We start from the raw sequence: 24810 nt of genomic DNA, 5'->3' as shown, positions 1-24810 counted from the left end.
ATCAGTAGCCTGTATCTTTACATTTCATCTTTCAGTTAAAGACAGAGCAACCCCGTTTTATTATGTTGGTTTGGATGTCTCAAGAGAGACATTCCAGATCCAGGCATCACACCTGACCTCGTGTTCATCTCAGCCAAAAGGCCAAGAAGTCAAATAGGTCATGAGACTTGGCCGGTCAAATACGGTTGTCCCGAAGGACAATGGAACTTAGGTAGATCATCCTGGCTGAACTAGGGGCATCCTGTCTGTTCCCACTAACGAGGTTAAGTCTGAATGGGACAAGGGAACTCAGGCCGTGGGTGGCATATCCCTCTGACTCTGCGGTTAGTAGTCTTTTCCTCAGTCTATTTAATCCCAAAATTGCCTGCTACATCTTGGACCCCATTTCTGGACCCACGTTCCTAATATCTTGCTATCATGACAACAGGGAAATGAAAGACTTGCTCCACTTCCTAATTGACCTCAGAGGTTGGGACGTCACAATGATGAGCAGTTCAGATCAATTGGCAGGAGTGTGTGGCCGGTTGGTTGTTGGTTGGGGAAAATATGATGAAGTCAACCAATCAGAGATTTTTTAAAGGGGTAATTTAGCGTGGCCAATTGACCGACCCTGCACATCTTTGTGGGTTGTGGGGGTGAGACCCACGCAGACTTGGTACCAATCAGAGTTAATAACCCTACTTCGGTGCCAGTGGATATTTGATCCACCGTGGGAATGGGATTGGTATAGATTAGTCACAGTGATGCATGATCCAGAAAATCCAGACGAGGACAAAAACGCACCACCCTGCTTCAGAAGCAGCAGTCATGTTGTGCACTTTTTGTGGTTCCTAACCCAGTTCGCCGCCTTTTTTTTGGTCTCAGCTTTGACTCTTGTCGTTGAGTCAGAACGTTTGTGAGTTCAAGATGCACTTCAGAGGCTTGATGACATAATCTGGGCTGACACTCCTGTGTAGTGGTACACCAGTGTGGCAGTGCTGGGGGAGCGGGGCCGTGCTGGGTGGGCGGGGGGCAGAGCGGGGCCGAGCGGGGGAGTGCTGGGTGGGCGGGGCCATGCATTTGGAGGAGGTGATACCAAACGGAGACCTCATTTGAGACCTCAGCTGGAAGTGAAAGCCTTTCGGCACTATTTCAAAGATGAGCCAGGGGTATCCTTCCCAGTGACCTGGTCAATAATAAACACTCAGCCAACATCTAAAGCAGATTTGCTGACCATTTTCATGTTGTATGTGCATTACAACTAGGCAACATTGCAAACTTACTCCATTGGCTGTCCAAACGCTTTGGGAACAGCCTGAGGTTATGAAAGCTGCTACATAAATGCAAATTCTTCCTTTCTTTCTTTCACCTGTTCTAGTAGGGTTGGGTTTGGTGTTCCTTTCTGTGTGTCCGGAAGCAGGGTTGTTGTGGGGAGTTGAACGCTCAAATCAATGAGCCTGATTGCTTATTTCCCACTTTGCAGGTCCTATTCCCTGGCATAGCTGACTCTTGGATGTGTTCTCTCTGTCTCTGCTCCTTCTGAACTGTAAGACATATGCAGCATGTTGCATGAGATTGAATGCAGCCTGTGCTGAACAGAATGCTGGGTTCAACCCTGTTCTTCCCTCTGTTTGCATGTGCTTTGTGATTCCTGACAGATATGCTGCTAATTTTTGTGCTGCTTGTGGTGACTCACCCAGTGCACAAACTCTTTCAGCCAACAGCAAAACTAAAACTTAAAGTCGGACCGAATAAAGAGGATATAATAATGATCAATTCCTCGACTCTGGTTAGATCTATCTGATTGATTTTTTTTTTTGTTTTTAAAAAAATTTAGAGTACCCAATTATTTTTTCCAATTAAGGGGCAATTTAGCGTGTCCAATCCACCAACTCTGCACATTTCTGGGTTGTGGGGGCGAAACTCACGCAGACACGGGGAGAATGTGCAAACTCCACACGGACAGTGACCCAGAGCCGGGATCGAACTTGGGACCTCAGCGCCGTGAGGCGGTTGTCCTAACCACTAGGCCACCGTGCTGCCCTAGATCTATCCGATTATTAATATTTTCTCTGGTGGAGATAAATAAACAGTGACACAACATTAAAATACCCCAAACACTTTTTAAAAACGTGTTCCGTTAATATATTTATGAAAAATACAAAAGAGACATATGACAGCATCTGTTCATTTTCAGAGGCTAGATAATTCATGTAAACGAGGTATTAAATCCAGTCTGCGTGACTCAACCACTCACTAATGAGGCCACTGCTAAATCATCAGCACATCAGCCGTACAGCGGCGCTGAGGACCCAGGTTCAATCCCGGCCCCGGATCACTGTCCATATGGAGTTTGCACATTCTCCCCGTGTCTGTGTGGGTCTCACAGGAGTAGGTAATTGCCCCTTAATTGCCCATACAGACATCATTGAAATCAGGAGAGTATGTGACTCAGGAGTTTAACATTCCAGGATATATTAGGAGCATGTTTTCCCGGTTAACTTTCCAATGCTGTGCCGAGGGGGTACTGCAAAATCAGAGTGCCATCTTACTGAAGAGATATGGAACAGAGGCCCTGTTTTTTAAAAATCTTCATTGTAGGTTTACATTAACACTGCAATGAAGTTAGAACATAGAACAGTACAGCACAGAACAGGCCCTTCGGCCCTCGATGTTGTGCCGAGCCATGATCACCCTACTCAAACCCACGTAACCACCCTATACCCGTAACCCAATAACCCCCCCTTAACCTTACTATTTAGGACACTACGGGCAATTTAGCATGGCCAATCCACCTAACCCGCACATCTTTGGACTGTGGGAGGAAACCGGAGCACCCGGAGGAAACCCACGCACACAGGGGGAGGACGTGCAGACTCCACACAGACAGTGACCCAGCCGGGAATCGAACCTGGGACCCTGGAGCTATGAAGCATTTATGCTAACCACCATGCTACCGTGCTGCCCTTACTGTGAAAAACCCCTAGTCACCACACTCCGGCGCCTGTTGGGGTACACTGAGGGAGAATTCAGATTGTTCAAATTACCTAACAGCACGTCTTTCAGGACTTACGGGAGGAAACCCATGCAGACACAGAGAATGTGCAGACTCCACACACACAGCGTCCCAAGCCGGGAATCAAACCTGGTGCTGTGAAGCAACAGTGCTAGCCACTGCATGCCCATCTTTGTCATCTTGGGTGAGCATAAAAGATCCCACAGTACAATTCAAAGAGCAGGAGGATCTCCTGGTATCTGAGCCAATGTTCAACCTTCTGTCCAACATCGTTCAGACATCCTGTGAGCGCACTCACACGTGTACACACGCATGCACTCGCGCACGCACATACAGAAACACACTCATGCAATCACATGCACTCAACATGTGTGTGCACACACAATTACAAAAATGCACACACGCTCATGCACATACACACACATGCACAAACACTCACACCAAACAGCCTCTCAATTCAACTTTTTTTTTCAGAGATCTACTAAAGAAAAGCTTCCTTGTCCCCATCCTCAGTGAAGGATGGTGAAGATTCTCCTGTTTTCAGTTCTGTCTCTTTATTCACACTGAAGTCCGTGAACAAGGCCAGTCTGATCATTTCCCCTTTGAAAGTCACAGTGGAATTTCTCTCCTGGTAACTATCTGCTCCCAGCTGAGTTCTTTTACACAGACTGACACATGTGGGTGTGACTAACACAGCTCTAATTTAGTAAGTATTCCAATCTAAACCTGAACAATCTGTGGACCGGATAGAACTTCCCAAACAGGAAAAGGGAGTCAGGTCAAAAAGCTCCATTACTCTCCATAACCACTCTGTTATGTCAGTCAATGGCCAACAGAGGGAGCCGCAGACCACACACAGTCCCAGGCAGGAACGTTTATAGAATCTGGGGACGGGATTCTCTAATCCCGCGGCAGAGTGTCCACGCCGTGAATGGGCTGACCTGACGACTAATTCTGGCCCGCAAAAGGGGCCAGCATGGCACTGGAGCGGTTCACGCTGCTCCAGCTGCTGATCACAGAGCGAACTGGGCGCCGTGGGATCCGCGCATGCGCAGTGACACCGCCGCACGCATGCAGAGTGCTTTCCTTCAATGCGCCGGCTCCGACGCAACATGGCGCAGGACTACAGGGGCCGGCGTGGAAGAAATGAGGCTCCCAGCCAGAGACGCCGGCTGGCCAATCGGTGGGCCCCGATCGTGGGCCGGGCCACATCGGAGCCCCCCCCCCCCACACTTCCTCCCCACAAGTCGCCCCACCCCAACCCTTCCACGCCGAGTTCCCGCTGGCTGAGAGCAGGTGTGGATGGCTCCGGCGGGACTCAGCGTTTTCACAATGGCTGCTTGGCCCATCCCAGCCCGAGAATCAGCAGGCCGGCCGCATAGAGCGGCCCCCGACCAGCACCGCACCAACCACGCCACTGCCTGGCACCGATTCTCCGCTCTGCGGAAAATCACGTGCTGCTGTCGGGGCGGTGTAGCGCGATTAACGCCGGTCACGGGGATTCTCCGGCCCGGCCCTGGGCCGAGAGAATCCTGCTCCTGATTTAATAAAACATAGGCAGCACGGTGGCCTAGTGGTTAGCACAACCGCCTCACGGCGCTGAGGTCCCAGGTTCGATCCCGGCTCTGGGTCACTGTCCGTGTGGAGTTTGCACGTTCTCCCCGTGTCTGCGTGGGTTTCGCCCCCACAACCCAAAAATGTGCAGAGTAGGTGGATTGGCCACGCTAAATTGCCCCTTAATTGGAAAAAATAATTGGCTAATCTAAATTTAAAAAAAAAAAAAAGATTTAATAAAACATTGGATGTTTCCTCACTCTGCAGTGCTCGGCATGGCTCTTTATAACATAACACATTGTTTCTCAAACTCCAGCAGGTGGCAGCTGTAACTGGGGTTGTGGATAAAAGGCCCCAGTGGCTGACATTCCAGTATTGTACTGAGAGAGTGCTGCAGTGTCAGGAGTGTTGTGTTTCAGGTGGAAGAATTAAACTGAGGCCCATCTTCCCCCTCAAGTGGAACATAAAAGACCCCATGACACAATTTCTTTTTTTTTTGTTTTTAATTTAGTGTTCCCAATTCATTTTTTCCAATTAAGGGGCAATTTAGTGTGGCCAATCCACCTACCTTGCACATCTTTGGATTTTGGGGGCGAAACCCACGCAAACATGGGGAGAATATGCAAACTCCACACAGACAGTGACCCAGAGCCTGGATCGAACCTGGGAGCTCGGCGCTGTGAGACAGCAATGCTAACCACTGTGCCACCATGCTGCCCATCCATGACACAATTTCAAAGAGATAAGGAGTTCTGCCCGGTGTCATGGCCAATATTTATCCTTCAACCAAGACAACATAGAGGCTGGTTTAGCACACTTATGCACATAATGAGATACAGACAGGCAGTGACAGACCCCAGTACAGCCAATCAACACACAGGACAGAACAAAACCAATCACCAGGCAGAACACTAAAGGGTGGTCTCCCAGTATAAAATACACGAGGCATCAACACTCTGCCTCTTTCCACTGCTGACAACTGTAGTGGCAGTCAGTTAGCACCTTCTACACGTGGCCCAGAGCTAGTCTGCTCTAGTTAGTTATAGTAAGCACGCTTAGATTAGTAGAGTGTCAACCCACAGCGAGCTGTGTGCACTGCTTAACAAGTTCAATAAAGCGTATTGAACTAACATCAAAGTTTGGAGTCTGCTTTCAAGTACAACTGCATCCAGTTGCAGTCCGTGTTACCCCAGGGTGAATAACACACTAGTAATAATCGCATTGCAGTCAGTCAGACCTCACCCAGCACAAACTAACTGCCATGTTTCCAATTTTACAACAGTAACTTCAAAACAACATTTCATTGGCTGTAAGGTGCTTCTGGTTGTGAAAGGCGCCACCTAAATGCAAGTTCTTTTCTTTAATTCTTTAATTATTTTAGACTTGGGTTTGGGAGTTCCTTACCGTTCCTGTTAACACAGCCTAGAATCCCCCTTGCAAGCTTGTCTCCATATTGCGGGAGGCAGTGCTGACGTCACTAGTGTGTGGTAAAAGGTATCCAATACCTGTGTGACGCTTCAACCCGTGCAGGCCGCTAGTCAAGCTAGTAACTAGACCTTCTTGTTCGAGTGGTGTTTCAAGGCATCCTTGGTAGTAATGGTTATGAATCCAGGTGATCCACTTTGCTGCACCCACATTTCCCTTGTGTGGTAAAGAAGTGTGGGCCTGCTCTGCCCCTTAGCTGTGGTGTTTGTTATGTGATGCACAGGTTGCTTACTACCTTGACTGCCTTGCTCTCTCTTGTTACTTACCATAAAGGAACGTGCAGAATCATGTGGCCATTTTCAGGTGTTTTCATTTAGCCAAAAAGATCAAACTTGTGAGCAAGATCGGGCAGCACGGTGGCACAGTGGTTAGCATTGCTGCCTATGGCGCTGAGGACCCGGGTTTGAATCCCGGCCCTGGGTCACTGTCCATGAGGAGTTTGCACATTCTCCCCGTGTCTGCGTGGGTTTCACCCCCACAACCCAAAAGATGTGCAGGATAGGTGGATTGACCATGTTAAATTGCCCCTTAATTGGAAAAAATAATTGGGTACTCTAAATTTATTTTTTTTAAAAACTTGTGAGCAAGATAAAGTGAAGGAATGCAGGGTGGGGGGGGGGGCTCTCTCCTGGAATTTCTACAGTGCAGAAGGAGGCCATTCAGCCCATCGAGTCTGCACTGACCCTCTGAAGGGGCACCCTATTTATTCCCATTGCCCTGCCCAAGCTCCGTAACCCCATCTAACCTCTACACCCCTAGACACTAAGGGGCAATTTAGCATGGCCAATCCACCTAACCTGCACATAGTTTGACTGTGGGAGGAAACCGGAGCACCCGGAGAAAACGCGCACACACACACACACACACGGGAAGAACGTGCAAACTCCACACAGTGACCCAAGGTCGGAATTGATCCCAGGTCCCTGGCGCTGTGAGGTAGCAGTGCTAACCACTGTGCCACCCAACACCATTTCAACTTGAGGATGGTTAAGAGAGACTCAAAGTTAATGTTTCGATTTGATAAACTGGGAGATGCAGAACCATAGAAAAGCCCGGTGCAGAAAGAGGCCATCGTGCCTGTGCCGGTAGGTGGGTTCCATTGGCCGGTGAGTGGGTGTTTGGAGTGCATCAATTTAAAATCACAAAGAGAACAGAGTGGATTGTGGAATATCAGATCAGGAGCAGTTCTCGGAGCAGATTACAAAATAAATAGCTTTTCATAGGGAAGTGGATGAACATGTTAACAAAGAAAAATCTTTGAGCTGTATGGAATGGAGATGAGTGAGCAGCTTTTTCAGAGTCAACACAGGGTGTGATGGGCTGAATGGACTCATTTTGTGCTGTGATTCTGTCCATTAGGCAAAATACGTTTTTTAAATTCATTCGGCAAGTAGCAAAGAGATGATCTTGGAGGCGAAGAACTTGATTGGTGAAAAGGCTTTCGGGTTAACCTTTATTGTGATTCAATTGAAAGAGGTAATTCCTTGAAAGCAAATCATAGCTGCTGCTCTGCGCAGCACTTGTTGCCACTCACAATGACACTAATATCATGCTGGGTCTTAATGGGGAACGAGCCATCCACAATGAATAATGGCTGGTGGAGCGTAGGAAGAGGGAATAGGCCATTCAGCCCTTCAAACCTGTTTGATGAAATGAAATGAAAATCGCTTATTGTCACAAGTAGGCTTCAAATGAAGTTACTAGTCGCCACATTCCGGCGCCTGTTCGGGGAGGCTGGCATGGGAATTGAACCGTGCTGCTGGCCTGCCTTGGTCTGCTTTCAAAGCCAACGATTTAGCCGTGTGCTAAACCAGCCCCTGTGTGCTAAACCAGCCCCTGCTCTTTCTAAATGGAGCTATACCTTAGCTCCATTTAGAAAGAGCAGGGGGTAGTGGGACTAATTGGATGGGTTTGAGTCAGCAAGGGTCAAAGGGCCAAAATAGCCTCCTGCTGTACTGTAAGATTCAACCTTGTTTAAAGATTGCATTGTTTTTTTTTATTATTGGCAGACACCAGGACTCGGGGAGCACAGAGAATACCTCAGAGGGACAGAAATTTACGTTGGAGCAAAAGTCTGAGCACAACTGGTCTGAAAGAAATGTACAAGCCAGTGGAAATCAGCCCCAGGAATGGCATGAGCGTGCAGTCACCATGCTGAGTGGGCAGCGGTACCCAGGAGCGGATGAAGACGAATTTGAAAGGAAAGCTGAAGTGGACCATCTGCAGACTTGTACTGAGAGCCAGACGCTGAGTAAATACTGGGCCTCGGGTGAGAATCTCACCTGGGCTGAGGAGAAGCTGGCGGCGGGGAGGAAAGGGGCAACGCCAACAAAATCTGACAAGTACCGGCCCCAGGAGCTCCCATGTTCAGGGACAACCCTATTGCCGCAGCCCACACAGGTGCCACCTGACCTGCCGTGTGTGGGCACAACTGGAGCGCCAGCCAGTGGCACCGATCTACCACCAAGTTCCGCCACTGGTGCTGGCCAGGACTCACGGGAGTCTCAGCTCAGCGAATGCTCCAGGCATGCCCACCTGGGGGGAGGGCCGCTGAAGGACGACAGCAGTGAAAGCTTGGCATTCCATTTCATCGCAAAGCTCCCACTGGATGTTCCTCGGTCTCCTTCTCCTCAATTTGCACCACAGCGACTCACCGATAAGCCCCCACTAACTGTGGAAGATGACATCCTCACCAGGTAATTATTTTATCAATTGATCATTCAAAAAAAAAAATCACTTCCAGCAAGTGGGCATCATTGGCTAGACCAGCATTCATTACCGATTCCTATTGTGCTTCAGAATGTGGTGGTGGGTTGCCTTCTTGAACCGCTGCAGCCCCTAAGGTGTGTGTACACCCACTGTACTGTTAGGGAGGGAGCTCCAGGATTTTGCCCCTGCGACAGTGAAGAAACTGCGATATATTTCCAAGTCAGGGTGGCGAGTGACTTGGAGGGGATCTTCCAGGTGGTGGGGTTCCCAGGTATCTGCTGCTCATGCCCTTCCAGACGGTAGTGGGCATGGGCTTGGAAGCTGCTGCCTACAGAGCCTTGGTGAGTTACTGCAGTGCATGTTGTAGATGGTACACACGGCTGCCACTATTAATGGGTTGTGGAGGGAGTGAATGATTAAACTGGTGGATCAGATGAGATTAGGTTTAGATTTATTGTCTTTTATAAAATAAATTTAGAGTACCCAATTCTTTTTTCCAATTAAGGGCAATTTAGCATGGCCAAGTCACCTACCCTGCCCATCTTTTGGGTTGTGGGGGTGAAACCCACGCAGACACGGGGAGGATGTGCAAATTTCACACGATCAGTGACTCGGGGCAGGGATCGAACCCGGGACCTCGGGGTCGTGAGGCAGCAGGGCTAGCCACTGCACCACTGTGCTGCCCATACATAAACATAAACATCGGGTGCAGCATACGGAATATAGTGCTACACCTGTAGAGAAGATACGTAGAAAGATCAATTCAGTTCATGAGAGGGCCATCAGGAATCGGTAACAGTGGGGAAGAAGCTGTTTGCCAACCAAGCGAGCTGGTCATATCGCTCAATTTAGCTCGAGGTAGTTTGATTTATGACTATCAATAACCCAAGGGCAGGGCCCAGGGTGTAAGACACTACTGTGCTTCTGTCAAACTTTTAAAAATTAAATAAATGAAGCAGTGACACAAAGCTTCTATTTTGTTTTAAAGAAGAGAGATTGACATGATGGGGAGACAGAGATTTAATGAAAGAATTATATAGAACAGGACGCTGTGGTAACGGTTGGCATCGATGCAGAGGGTGTTGTGATAAAGATTGATATAAATGCAGAAGACGTGGTAAAGGCTGGTATCAATGAAGAAGATATTGTGGTAAAGGCTGGTATCAATGTAGAGGACATTGTTGTAACGGTTGGCATCAATGCAGAGGGCTTTGCGGTAAAGGTTGGTATCAATATAGAGGGTCTTGTGGTAAAGGTTGGATCAATGCAGTGGGTGTTGTGGTAAAGGTTGGATCAATGCAGTGGGTGTTGTGGTAAAGGTTGGATCAATGCAGTGGGTGTTGTGGTAAAGGTTGGATCAATGCAGTGGGTGTTGTGGTAAAGGTTGGATCGATGTATTGGGTGTTGTGGTAAAGGTTGGATCGATGCAGTGGGTGTTGTGGTAAAGGTTGGATCAATGCAGTGGGTGTTGTGGTAAAGGTTGGATCAATGCAGTGGGTATTGTGGTAAAGGTTGGATCAATGCAGTGGGTGTTGTGGTAAAGGTTGGATCAATGCAGTGGGTGTTGTGGTAAAGGCTGGTATCAATGCAGTGGGTGTTGTGGTAAAGGTTGGATCAATGCAGTGGGTGTTGTGGTAAAGGTTGGATCAATGCAGTGGGTGTTGTGGTAAAGGCTGGTATCAATGCAGTGGGTGTTGTGGTAAAGGTTGGATCAATGCAGTGGGTGTTGTGGTAAAGGTTGGATCAATGCAGTGGGTGTTGTGGTAAAGGCTGGTATCAATGCAGTGGGTGTTGTGGTAAAGGTTGGATCAATGCAGTGGGTGTTGTGGTAAAGGTTGGATCAATGCAGTGGGTGTTGTGGTAAAGGTTGAATCAATGCAGTGGGTGTTGTGGTAAAGGTTGGATCGATGCAGTGGGTGTTGTGGTAAAGGTTGGATCAATGCAGTGGGTGTTGTGGTAAAGGCTGGTATCAATGCAGTGGGTGGTGTGGTAAAGGTTGGATCAATGCAGTGGGTGTTGTGGTAAAGGTTGGATCGATGCAGTGGGTGTTGTGGTAAAGGTTGGATCAATGCAGTGGGTGTTGTGGTAAAGGTTGGATCGATGCAGTGGGTGGTGTGGTAAAGGTTGGATCGATGCAGTGGGTGTTGTGGTAAAGGTTGGATCGATGCAGATGCCATGTGCTAAAGGTTGGGTCGATGCAGAGGATGTGTGGTAAAGGTTGGTATCGATGTAGAGGGTGTTGTGGTACAGGTTGGTATCAATATAGAGGGGGGGTCAGTAACGAGAGGAGATCAATTAGCAATAATTGGCAAAAGGAATTGGAGGGAAGGTGAGGAGATGTTATAAGTTATATCCAAGGTCAGAACAAAACATTGCTACGTGAAGACATGAGGATATACAAAGGCTTGTCTTTGGAAATGTGACATAAATTGAGGGAGAAAATAGGAGTGCTAATATTTAAATCTGTTCCAAGGTAACAACTAGACAACTTCTTTAAGATAGGGGTTTGTTGCACATTCTCCCTGTGTCTGCGTGGGTTTCACCCCCACAACCCAAAGATGTGCTGGATAGGTGGATTGGCTACGCTAAATTGCCCCTTAATTGGAAAAAAATAATTGGGTACTCTAAATTTATTTAAAAAAAAATAAAAAAAAATAAAAAAAAAAGATAGGGGTTTGTATGAGCCCCACTTTCACAATTGATGAAGGCAATGAGCAGCTGAGGCTGAGAAAGTGCCAGGTTCAATCCCTTGCTCGTTTAGCTGATCTCCGGAAGGCAAAAAAATGGCCTCAAGGCCCTTGGGTAGTGAGGAAAAGAGATTAATAAATGGCAGCCCTCAGTCTCACTCACCATTGTTAGTTAGCGACTTCTGCGGAAAGTTCATGTGTGTGTACACTGGCTGCATACAGGAAAGAACAGCGGTGTGATTCCCCATAACGTTGAATGACTAAGGGAGGCGATCTGAAATTGCACCTGCCAGGTTGAGAGGGTTGTTAAGAAGGCGTACGGTGTGTTAGCTTTTATTGGTAGAGGGATTGAGTTTCGGAGCCATGAAGTCATGTTGCAGCTGTACAAAACTCTGGTGCGGCCGCATTTGGAGTATTGTGTGCAGTTCTGGCCGCATTATAGGAAGGATATGGAAGCATGGGAAAGGGTACAGAGGAGATTTACCAGGATGGTGCCAGGTATGGAGGGAAGATCTTATGAGGAAAAGCTGAGGGACTTGAGGCTGTTTTCGTTAGAGAGAAGGTCAAGAGGTGACTTAATTGAGGCATACAAGATGATCAGAGGATTAGATAGGGTGGACAGTGAGAGCCTTTTTCCTCGGATGGTGATGGCTAGCATGAGGGGACATAGCTTTAAATTGAGGGGAGATAGATATAGGACAGATGTCAGAGGTAGGTTCTTTACTCAGAGAGTAGTAGGGGTGTGGAATGCCCTGCCTGCAACAGTAGTGGATTCGCCAACATTAAGGGCATTTAAATGGTCATTGGAGAAACATATGGATGATAAGGGAATAGTGTAGATGGGCTTTAGATTGGTTTCACAGGGCAGCGCAACATTGAGGGCCGAAGGGCCTGTACTGCGCTGTAATGTTCTATGTTCTATGCAGTATGACAGCTAAGGTGTGGCACTCAGTGTGGGGAGTGTTGGGTGGGTGTCTGTTGGCTCCAAACTGTAAATGCAAAAACTTTTAAATATTAATAATTAGTCATCAACCTGAGTGTTGTGTCCAACTCTGAGTCCCACAGCTTAAGAAGGAGGCGGAGGCCCTTCAGTCGGTGCCAGAGAGGAGGGACTTCAGTTACCCGTAGAGACCGGGGAAGGGGCGCGATGGTCTTCTTAAATCAGAGTTGGTTGAGAGGAGATTTGATAGAAGCATTCAAAGTTATGGATGAGTAAGATAGAGCAGATGAGGAGAAACTGTTTGAAGTGTCTAACTGGTAGTTAACCAGAGGGCAAATGAGGAATCTTATATTCACACAGCAAGTTTTTTTTCTTTCACAGAATGTGGGCATCACTGGCAGACCAGCATTTGTTGTCTATCTCTAATTGCCCCTAAACAACTTGTTAGACCATTGCAGAGGGCAGTTAAGAGACAACCACATTTTAGATTTAGATTTATTGTCACGTCTACCAAGGTACAGTGAAAAGTATTGTTCTGTGTACAGTGCAAGCAGATTGTTCCATACATGAAACATAGAACATACGATAAATACATGAGCTTACATAACGAAAATACATAAACATAGACAGTGGGTGAAGTATATGGTATTTTGTGCTCCAACTGTAGAGAAGATGCGTAGAAAGATCAGTTCAGTCCATAAGAGGGTCATTCAGGAGTCTGGTAATAGCAGGAACAATCTGTTGCATCTATTGGTGTGTGTCCTCAGACTTTTGTATCTTCTTCTGTGGGTCTGGAGTCACCTATAGGCCAGACCAGGTAAGGACGGCAGATTTCCTTCCCCAAAGGACATTAGTGAACCAAATGGGCATTTTACAACAATCGATGATGGCTGGCATGGTTACCATTACTGAGACTAACTTTATATTCCAGGGGAGCGATTTAACGGAAAGGTTTTTAACCGTCATTTCATGCAGGTTTGGCTGGGAGTTCTCCCCCCTCCCCCGCTCTGTTGGTGAGTTCCCCACCACTATCTAACCTTAGGGCGCAATTTTACTAAATGGGAACAACTGCCATAGTGAGCCTGTTTAGCCGCACAAGGTTATAAAACGCATTTGATATGGGGTCTCAATGGGGAACATGCGGCCGAGGCCCCGTATTGTTCACTGAGGAACTCCGCTTGCCGGAAGCCCCTCGAAGCGACTCCTAAACCCCCCCCAACCCCAATGCACTGTGGGAGGGGCCCCAGCCCGCCGCACATTCCCCCCCTCCCCACGCCCATACAAGACACCCCTGGTCCGATCGCACCCGTGCAGAAAATGCCACATGGGCACCTTGACAATGCCAGGCTGGCACACAAGTGACACTCAAGGTACCAGGCTGGCAGCGCCATTGTGCCCAGTTGGCACTAACAGTGCCAGGGTACCACCCTGCCTAAAAGGCATGCACCTCGGGGCCTCCAATCACCTGGGAGCTCCCCACAAGTGCCGTTCTATCTTGTCCCCGTTTGTGGAGACCAGTACTGAACAGCGCTTGCCCAATGTCTCCAAGATGAAGGAGCAACGCTCCGAAAGCTTGTGATTTCAAACCTGTTGGACTTTAACCTGCTGTTGTGAGACTTCTTACACGCGTGTGTGGACCAGCACTAAACGGCATCTGTGTGACCTTTCGCTTGGGAGCTGGTTACATTGCAGGAGGCTGTTAGATTGGGTGACCATCTCGTTAATTAGATGGAGATTGGCCTTAATTGGTGATTATTTGTACCCGCTGCATTTAAATGGGATTCATATCCCATCAACGGGAGTGGGCCGGTTAGATTGCAAACTGCTCGGTTCCCGATTTGGGCCTCTCCCGTGATCTAACTGGTCTGCACAGGTCCGCAGCCACTAAATCGAGCCCCACAGTTTTATTAAATTAATTTAAATTCCACCACCTGCCATGCTGGGACTTGAATACTTAGCTTGGGCACCTATTACTAATCCAGTGACATAACCACGACACCATCATGATAATCTGCAGTGCGCTGCCTGAAAGAGAGAGCGATGGAAGCAGATTCAAGAATAACTTTCAAAAGAGAATGGATAAGCGTGTGAAAAGAAAAGGTTTGCAGGGCTATGGGGGAGAGGGGGTGAAGACACATTGGATGAAAAGACGGATGACTGTAGAGAATCTCATTGTTTCTCAACTTTATCTGGAGGCTGGGATTGCCGCAAATGTGAGGCTCCAGGTTTGTGCCAGACACAAAATTCAGATGGTATGGTCCAGTGATACAAAGATTAGATTTTCCACATGTCCAACAGAGCCGGGATCGAACCTGGGACCTTGGCACCGTGAGACTGCAGTGCTACCACTGCGCCACCATGCTGCCCTTGCGAACATTCCTTGAGGTGACTTACAACACAAACCCAAGTCACCTCTCCTTTCGACTTTTAGCTGGCGTTTTAAGCAGAGGTGTTTGACAAGTGACGTTCCCACAGTGTGTGTTTCCGTGCATCACTGTGCAAGTGGCACTGTCAGAAGAGGAGGTCCCTACAACACACAAGAGCACCAACTGTTTTTTAAATTTTAGTACCCAATTTGTTTTCCAATTAAGGGGCAATTTTAGTGTAACCAATCTTTTTGGGTTGTGTGGATCAGATCCACGCCGACACGGGGAGAATATGCAAACTTCACACACACACTGACCCAGGACCAGGATCGAACTTGGGTCCTCAGCGGCGTAGGCAGCAGTGCTAACTACTGTGCCGCTTGCTGCCCTCAGAAGAGCACCAACTTGGGTTTGTGTTGTAAGTCACCTCAAGGAATGTTCGCAAGGGCAGCATGGTGGCGCAGTGGTTAGCACTGCAGTCTCACGGTGCCAAGGTCCCAGGTTCGATCCCGGCTCTGGGTCACTGTCCGTCTGGAGTTTGCAAATTCTCCCTGTGTTTGAGTCGGTTTCGCCCCCACAACCCAAAGATGAGCAGGGTAGCGGATTGAACACACTAAGTTGCCCCTTAATTGGAAAAAATGAATTGGGTACTCTAAATTTATATTTTAAAAAATAAAATGAAAAGGAATGTTCGCAAACAAAATCCGACACTTAATGACACGGAGCGATATTGTGGCAGGTGGCCAATGCTTGGACAAAGTAGGATTTTCATTTCAAACGCAAAGCCCACTAGAGCAGGACCCGATTGCCTTCGCTGTGCCCAGATTGAATAGTTTACTTTGAAAAAAAGGCTCCCATTTATAGTCTTAGGGCATCCCAATGATCGGCCTGACAACGTTTTAATGCAGGGAATGCAACAGCAATTTGTGCACAGCAAACTCCCACATACAGTGCTAAAATGAACAACTGGATTATTTGCTTTGTGATATTACAGTCCAGGGATGGGCAGATGAGGTGAATTGGCCATGCTAAATTGTCCCTTAGTGGCCAACGATTAGGTGTTGTTATGGGGATAGGGTGGGGGAGTGGGCCGAGATAGAATGCTCTTTCGGAGGGTCAGTGCACACTTGATGGGCCGAATGGTCTCCTTCTGCACTGTAGGGATTCTATAAATATTGACACGGACATCAGGCCATTTGGGGGGTCAGATTGGTGGTCAGATTATGTGGTGGGGGGGGGAGTGGAGTGGAGTTCCCTGTTGTTTAAGTAGTGTGTTTTATGTCCACTTGTGATGGTAACTCTGACAGTGCAGCACTCTCAGTCCTGCACTGAATTGTGAGGAGTGGAACTCAAGGCTGCATCCTTCTGACTGGGAGGCTAGAGCCAGAGCGTTTAAATTTTTTAAAATAAATTTAGAGTACCCAATTCATTTGTTCCAATTAAGGGGCAATTTAGAGTGGCCAGTCCACCTAGCCTGCACATCTTTGGGTTGTGGGGGCGAAACCCACGCAAACACGGGGAGAATGTGCAAACTCCACACGGACAGTGACCCAGAGCTGGGATTGAACATGGGACCTCGGCGCCCTGAGGCAGCAGTGCTAACCACTGCGTCACTGTGCTGCCCTCGCTGGAGCCAGAGCTGAGAGAAAGAGAGAAATGTGCAGTGGCAGTCATATAACGATAAGGGATTGTTTCACAACTCCTCGGGAGCTACCTATCAGATGAGGCAGCCTTTAAATGGTTGCCAAATATGTTGGAATGTCTATTGTGTGCTCTCAGTGGGTGAGGCTCCCTCCACAGTAGGAATGCAAAGCAAGACAATGAGCACTTGTCCCTTTAGTTCTTTCTCCTAGTAACTGCCTTCTTTTTACTCAATATTCTGTAAACGCTCTTACAGGTGGACTGAGTTAGTTGTGCTGCAGTGTCTTTTATTATTCATGCATTCTTGCAAATGGCCATTCACTACATTATAATCACTTGTTGTCAGATCACAATCTTATCAGTCTTCCGCCCGGAATGATAATTCGTAGCATTCAATGTAAAGACTTAGCAGTTAATCACAGTCAGGGAAGTGATGTGTGTGGTTGTGAGAAGCCAGTCAGTTTGTGTGTTGATTTACACATTGAGAAGGGTTTGTGTGAACAGCTGAAGACTGGTCTTAAAGCTAGCTGGACAGCCGTCAGCTGCAGAGTTGTCCCTTCTCTTTCTGACTGACTGACCCTTTACGTTCCCGTTCACTTCCTTCCCTTCGTGCCTCTTTTTCTGCTGAGATGTTGTTTATCCTTGACAGGATTGAGAAAGTGACGGAGAACAACATGACGGTCAAGAAGGTGCCGATTAAAATAGTTCGGTCCGAAAGTCAGACGGAGAAGGAAAGCCGGCACAACCTCCTGAACAATGTGGACCTCATTGGCTTTGGTGAGAAAGAGCAGCCGGAAGGCATTGGGGCCTGTGAGAACCCTTATTCACTCTTTGCCGCGTACTCCAGACAGGAGCCGAAGTGGGTGAGGGAGACGGGTCTGAGCATCGCACAGTCTGAGGCGGCAGCAAGCAACCCAAGAGAAACGGAGGAACTCTCTCCTGTGTCCGGCTGTGTGAAAACTAAAGAAAAGAATGTCGAAGACACCAAGTCTGAGGAACTGGCGAGGGAGATCGTTGACAAAGATCGATCCCTGGCGGATATATTGTATCCTAATTCCAAAATGAAAACCACCATGGATTTGATGGAAGGAATATTCCCCAAAGATGACACTTTGTTGCAGGAAGCACAACAACGCAGGAAGCTGCTTCCTAGTCGATCTTACTCGCCCAAGACGACAGAGGAAAGGTAAGGCGATTTATTAAGAATAAGCAGCTAGGAAAAGTCACATTAAACTTTTAAAAAGGTACCTGGATCTGCACCTTAAGTGCTCTAAGCTATAGGGCTGGACTGGGTGCATGAAGATGAGATTAGAAAGGGTGCCTAGGTGTCATCGGGCTGGCATGGACAAGGTGGGCCGAATGTCCTCCTTCTGTGCTGTGAAATTTCTATGATTTTATGATCCTACGGTGTCTGTCGAAGGTCCAGAGCTCATTGGAATGTAACATTTGCAGCTCTTTCCTGTTTGGGATTTTTGGGATGTGGGCATCGCTGGCAAGGTGGGAATTCATTGACTGTCCCTCATTGCCCTGAGAAGCTGACCTTCTGGAACCATTGGGGAAGCAGGTTTAATACACCTGGTGAGCTACTTCAGAAGGCAGCCAAGTTCTTTGTAATCTCACTGCTCCGATATCATGTTCCACAAACACTGGCAGGTGCCTGACCTCCATCCTTGCTCGATACACCTTCCCATCAGGCTACAGCAGACTAGCCAACATTTGCCCACCACAAGTTAGCAGAGTAATTAGCCCTTGTCTGAGGAGAAAGCCAGCAGTTACCCCTGCCGAGGGTTATGACTCGAGGTCATTTCTTCTTGCATGTTAAAATATTTTGTCCGGAGGTGCTTCGAGTGTTTATTCTGAACTGTCTCTCTCACCAGGGAGGATGAGATTCTGCCAATTGGAGACTCTCTCACCACAAGCTCGACCTACTACAGCACGTCTGCACCAAAGGCTGAGTTGCTGAATAAGATGAAGGACATGCAGCAGCAGATGGAGGAAGAGGAGGACTCCGAAGACGAACTCAGTCATGACCTCACAGAAAAGAAGGTAATTTATCCGGTCATTCATTCGGCCTAAAGAATTGAGGTAGTGAGGGACACTGCAATGTAGTACCTGACCTCTGCTCAGAATGGAGTGCAACTTCAAAACTACATTAGATATAGCTGGCTCAGTTTGAGCTACGACTGACACACTTATGACTGTGACTCCTGATGTGTTCACATCTTCATTTGTAAAGCTCGATTGTGAGGACTTCTGGAATGACGTGGGCTTATATTGCATTGAGAAACCGTTGTTTAAAATGGGAGCTGCTATTCCTATTGCAATGGAGCTGTGAACACAGCAGCAGAATCTATTTTTTTTTAATTTAGACGATCCACTTTTTTTTCCAATTAAGGGGCAATTTAGTGTGGTCAATCCACCGACCCTGCACATCTTTTTTGGGTTGTGGGGGTGAGACCCACGCAGACATGGGGAGGATGTGCAAACACCACACGGACAGTGACCCGAGATTGAACCCGGGTCCTCGGCAACAGCAGCAGAATCTAGTTCACCAGTTTTAACCTGCTGTTTCATTTCTTATGTAGGTGGGCGGCACGGTGGCACAGTGGTTAGCACTGCTGTCTACGACACGGAGGACCCGGGTTTCATCCCGGCCCTGGGTCACTGTCCTTGTGGAGTTTGCACATTCTCCCCGTGTCTGCGTGGGTTTCGTCCCCACAACCCAAAAAGGGAGGTGGATTGGCCACACTAAATTGCCCCTTAATGAAATGAAAAAAATGAAATGAAAGTCGCTTATTTTCACAAGTCGGCTTCAAATGAAGTTACTGTGAACAGCCCCTAGTCGCCACATTCCGGCGCCTGTTCGGGGAGTGTGGTACGGGAATTTAACCGTGCTGCTGGCCTGCCTTGGTCTGCTTTGAAAGCCAGCGATTTAGCCCTGTGCTCAAATAAAAGCAAAATCCAATGGCCTGGGTGACCCTCAATTGGAAAAAAAACAGTAACTTCATTAATTTCCAGGGGACCCAAAGTCTTTACACCCTCCATCTGAACTCGGAAGTGTATTTATTCCTGTTGGCTGCACGATGGGGAAAGAGGAACCCTGCAGCCTGTTTAGATTTCACAATTGCTTGTAGTAGAGCCATAAAACTTGCCACTTTGCTCATCCAATCTTCTGGCTGACCATATGAAAGGTGGAGGTCACTGTTGCAATGCTGTCAGTCACACTCTGTGGTCCATTGCTGTTCATAGAAATCACTGACTAGCCACAGGTGTGGATGCAGATCTGCAGCTTAGAAGGCTTCGTGTGTGTGTGTAAGTATTTATTAACAAGCATCTGCCACCATCTAGTAACCAGGGAATTAAAGCACTCACAACAGTCAGCAAACACTCTGCCTATCTGTTTTTGTTTCAACCTTTTAGCATAAAGCACAAAAAAAGGGTTAAAGTTCACTGTGCAAATATGAGTCTTGAGAGCATGTGCCCAATGACTGTCTATTATTTGTTGTTTGTTTATTAATCACTAATGACAATTAGCCACATCTGGAGCCCACTTACCTATGTGGCCTATGGTTACTGTAGCAAAGGCCTACACATCAGCATCTTCACAGGATTGAAACGCGCACATTTGTAAACCTAGATTATTTTTCATAAGGCTGCTTGTTAGAGCTAGACTTGAGGCGATGATCGATCTGTTTCCAGAGGGTTTCCTTTTCCCAGTTTTCCTGCCGGTTCCAATAACAGAAAGTTGCATGGTTAGCAGTCTGAGAATCCACTATCTTCCTTTCCACACCCCAGTCATTGCAGCATCATTGCAGTGAGTTATGTTCAGCCATAGTCTTAGGCTGTCAAAAAGTGGGTCTTTAGTAAGGGCTCATAATAAAACCCCATAAAAAGAAAAGGGTCTAAGATCAAGGTGTTTGAGTGTAAGTGAAGACAGCCTGAAATTGTGGTAAATGGAAACAGGAAATGCTGGATAAACACAGCAGGTCTGGCAGCATCTGTGGAGAACATAGGAATTAGGAGCAGAGGAGGCAATTCAGCCCTTCGAGCCTGTTCCCCCATTCAATCAGATCATGGTTGATCTCTTCCTGCTCTCAAATCCACCTATCTGCCTGTTCCCCATATCCCTTTAACCCTTTTTTTAAAACCAGAAATATATCTACCTTCTTCTTGAAACCATTTAATGATTCAGATTCCGCTGCACTATGGGGCAGCGAATTCCACAAATTCACCGCCCTCTGCAAGAAGTAGTTCCTCCTCATCTCAGAGAGAGGAACAGAAATAACATCTGTGTCCGTATGACCCTTCCCAATCCTGGATTTACTGACCACCCGCTGAGTGTTTTTCAGCAGAGGCGGGGACCTCACCCTTGTCAACGGGATTTGCTGATGACAGCACCCCTCATCACCGGGAAACCTGTGAACAACCGGTAAATCCTGCCCTCTGATTCTCTCTCCACAGATGCTGCCAGACCTGCTGAGTTTATCCATCACTTTCTGTTTTTGTTTCAGCTGTTCAGCATCCACAGATTTTGCTTTTATCTGAGATTGTGGGAAGATTGGCTCTGAGGTGGTGTTTTAGAAAATCCTGGGGGCCTTCTTTCTTTTGAACCAATTTTGGTCTTGTTTTGATTCCACAGCAAGAGCTGATCGATAGTATAAGCAAGAAGCTGCAGGTGCTGAGGGAGGCCCGAGAGAGCCTACAGGATGACATCCAAGCCAATAATCTCCTGGGCGATGAGGTGGAGGCCTTCGTCAAAGAGGTCTGCAAACCCAACGAGTTTGAAAAGTTCCGAATGTTCATCGGAGACCTGGACAAAGTGGTCAACCTATTGCTGTCCCTTTCTGGTCGGCTGGCTAGGGTAGAAAATGCCCTCAACACCCTGGAGGAGAGCGCCTCTCCGGACGAGCGGGTACGTGGCTTTAAGTCTTTCCACCTTGTTCAAGGCTTGGCCACCTACCAAGAGAGGCCACACTAAAGCACCAATATCATTATTTAGTGTTGTGTTACGATACTCGGCGAGTCAGTCAGGGGCTGGGTTGATAAGTCATGGAACATCAGTTCCAATCTCAGTATGATGATTTGAGTATTTGAATTCAGTTTACAAAATCTGGAACAAAACAGTTAGGATTAGTAAAAATCACAGGATAATACAATGCCAGAGAGGCCTTTTGGCCCATTGAGTCTGCACCGACACATGAAAAACACCTGACCTCCCTACCTAATCCCCTTTTGCCAGCACTTGGCCCATTGTCTTGAATGTGAAGACATGCCAAGTACTCATCCAGATACTTTTAAAGTATGTGAGGCAACCCGCCTCTATCACCCTCCCAGGCAGTGGACCCTCCCAGTCCATCATACCCTCAAAGCTTTTCCTCAATCTCCCTAAACCTCCCACCCCTGACCTTGTTTCCCCTCGCAACTGAGTCTTCAACTGAGGGGAACAGCCACTCTCCGTGTGGAGTTTGCACATTTTCCCTGTGCCTGCGTGGGTCTCAGCCCCACAACCCAAAGATATGCAGGGTAAAGTGGATTGGTCATGCTAAATTGACCCTTAATTGGAATTTTAAAAAAAATAATAATAAAAAATAATTTTCAATAACTTAAGGGAAATAGCTGCTTCCTATCCACCCTGTCCATGCCCCTCATAATCTTGTACACCTCAATTAGGTCACCCCTCAGTTTTCTCTGCTCCAGTGAAAACAACCCAAGCCAATCCAACCTCTCTTCATAACTTACATATTCCATCCCAGGCAACATCCTGGTGATTCACCTCTGCACCCCCTCCAGTGTAATCACATCATTCCGATAATGTGGCGACCAGAATTGCACACAGTCCTCCAGCTGCGGCCTCACCAAAGTTCTATGCAACTCCAACATCACCTCCCTGCTTTTGTAATCTATGTGTTGATTGATAAAGTTAAGTGGCCCATATGCTTTTTTTCACCATCTTATTAACCGCAGAAATTAGCGTGGCAACTGTTTATCAAATATTTAAGCAAGAGGTGATTCATTGTTCTTGCTTTTTTCCTCACCCTTTTGCAGAGGACCCTCACTCAAAAACAAAAGCTCCTTACGAGGCAGCACGAAGATGCAAAGGAGTTAAAGGAGAACTTGGACAGGAGGGAACGGGTGGTTCTTGACATTCTCTGCAGCTACCTGACAGACGAGCTGCTCCAGGACTACGAGCACTTTGTGAAGATGAAATCGGCCCTCATCATTGAGCAAAGGGAGCTGGAGGACAAGATCAAACTGGGAGAGGAGCAGCTGAAGTGTCTGCTGGAGAGCCTGCCCCTCGATAGCAAACCAATGTAGAAGAAACCGAAGGGTTAACTCCGACTGGGCACCGAGCTGCCATCAGCATGTGCCCCCCTCTTTCTGTCAGTGTGTGTGGTATAGCTGGATCTGTCCACTGGGGGGAGCTGAGCATGGGAGGAATCACTCAAAAGAATTGAGCCGCAAGTCTGAGCTTCAATGTTCCCTGCAGAACTGAGTTCTGTCATATTGAACATTTAATGTTTTTAAACTGCTGGATATTTAGTCAAATACACTTCAGATTCTGTTTCCTGCCACATCAACATTATCCACCGTCCCCTGCCAATTTGTCTTTTTTTTTAATCTGCGAAGAATGGAGAAAAACAAACTTTCATTATTGGTTTTGAGCAAGATTCCGACACTTTTCATTCTTTTCCCAAACAGGTTCTTTCATTTGGATAAACATGACACATTCATAAAATGATGTGATAACTGGATATTCTTTAAAAAAAGAATGTGCATTAAATTAATTTATTGTAGCAATTATTGAAATAAATAGGTGGTTACAGAAGCTGACAGTTACTTTAGAGTCTGTTCGTTGGAAAAATCTTTGTCAGAACACTTTTGCATCTTATTTCTCGGTTTACAGATCTGTACACCCAAACCTTTGCCTCAACGGAACCATCTTTCACATACTCCTGCAGACCTTTGAATGTAGCCTTTAAAAACTCTAAGACAAAAAGACTCGGGTCAGCTCATGAAGGAACCTCAAAGGGGTTCTGCCTTCATCTTGCAATAGGGTTCAATCCTGTTCAGGAGTGAAAGGATGTTCAGAGCTTACTTATCAAATATAGTGAGGGTGATCAAGCAATCGCTGTCAAGGCTCTGCCAACATCCAGCTGTTCAAGAGGAGGTTTTGTTTTTAGGTATTATGGCTACACTACCAGGTGGTCTGAAACGATACAGGTTATAACATCTCACCATTAGAAAAACAAAATGGCCAAAGGGGTGGTGATACTTTTACCTTCATATAATGCACTGTTGGAAGCGTGACAGTGCTGTTTGTACTGTAAAGCTGTGTCACACTGAGGAAGTGCAGTATTCGCGTTCTGTTTATAAGTAATGTAGAGAAAACTTATTTCTGCGGTTTAAGTGCTATTCGAAATACAACATCCTACCCACAATGCAATGATCTGCACCGTGGAGAGTTTGGACAATGCAAGGGCTTAGCTGCCTCGTACCATGACACTGGAGCATTCTGTTTCAAATACTGAATGGGCACTTATAAATTTAGAGCACCCAATTCTTTTTTCTTTCCAATTAAGGGGCAATTTAGCATGGCCAATCCACCTAACAGCACATCTTTGGGTTGTGGGGGTGAGGCCCACGCAGACACGAGGAGAATGTGCAAACTCCACACAGACAGCGACCTGGGGCCAGAATCAAACCTGGGCCTTATTTCTCTGGATCTCTGCATGCACTTCCTGTTGACTCTTTCTGTTGAAAAGTCAGGTGTTTCCATTTATAAAGGGAAGCATCTCTGTAAACTTGGCACTGCAGCGCCGCCAGTGGCAGGCGATTACAGCGTGGCGAGTTTACAGAGGTTTCCAGGATCAGTATGAACATAGGAATTTATAATGATAGTTAAGGACAGAACCTATGATTTTCAAATTGGACTAATTTAATTATGTCTTCATACCTTGGCCCCATTATCCTCCACCCTTTAATCTTCCTTCACCTGGACACTATGCTGGTTTTAACTCGCTGTGTTCTAACACTATGGGAGATCACCTAGCCTATTGCAGGATTAGAGTCAGCTTGCCATTAAAAGTCACCATTAAGGGTTGTTTTAATTAATTCTTGGGATTTGGGCTTCGCTGGCAAGGCCAATATTTATTGCCCATCCCTAATTACCCTTGAGAAGATGAGCTGCCTTCTTGAACCGCTGCAATCTCTGTGGTGTAGGTACAATCACTGTGCTGTTAGGAGGGTGTTCCAGGGTTTTGACCCAGCAACAGTGAAGGAACGGGGAAATATTCCATGTCAGGATGGGGAGTGACTTGGGAATGGATACATGGTTTACCCATGTATCTGCTGCCATTGTCCTTCTGGATGATAGTGGTCACGGGTTTGGAAAGTTCTGTCTATAAGGAAACTTGGTGAGTTGCTGCAGTGCAT

The 24810-nt window shown here is 47.1% G+C and overlaps 1 protein-coding gene across 9 annotated transcripts in view; it reads left to right on the top strand.

Annotated features, from left to right (window-relative positions):
- Positions 1-23203, top strand: part of shroom2a (shroom family member 2a) — a 334620-nt gene extending 311417 nt beyond the window's left edge. For all 9 annotated transcript variants that reach the window (XM_038802577.1, XM_038802578.1, XM_038802582.1 and 6 more), the window contains 5 exons: positions 8044-8730; positions 17027-17563; positions 18255-18423; positions 21017-21289; positions 22423-23203. In XM_038802577.1, coding sequence (XP_038658505.1) covers positions 8044-8730; positions 17027-17563; positions 18255-18423; positions 21017-21289; positions 22423-22692 — 1936 coding nt within the window. In that variant the 3' untranslated portion in view covers positions 22693-23203. The remainder of the gene's footprint in view (positions 1-8043; positions 8731-17026; positions 17564-18254; positions 18424-21016; positions 21290-22422) is intronic.
- Positions 23204-24810: the final 1607 nt, after the last annotated feature.

This window comes from Scyliorhinus canicula, chromosome 7, assembly GCF_902713615.1.
Source record: "Scyliorhinus canicula chromosome 7, sScyCan1.1, whole genome shotgun sequence".
Lineage (NCBI taxonomy): Eukaryota > Metazoa > Chordata > Chondrichthyes > Carcharhiniformes > Scyliorhinidae > Scyliorhinus > Scyliorhinus canicula.
This window is presented reverse-complemented; position numbering and strand designations above follow the sequence as displayed.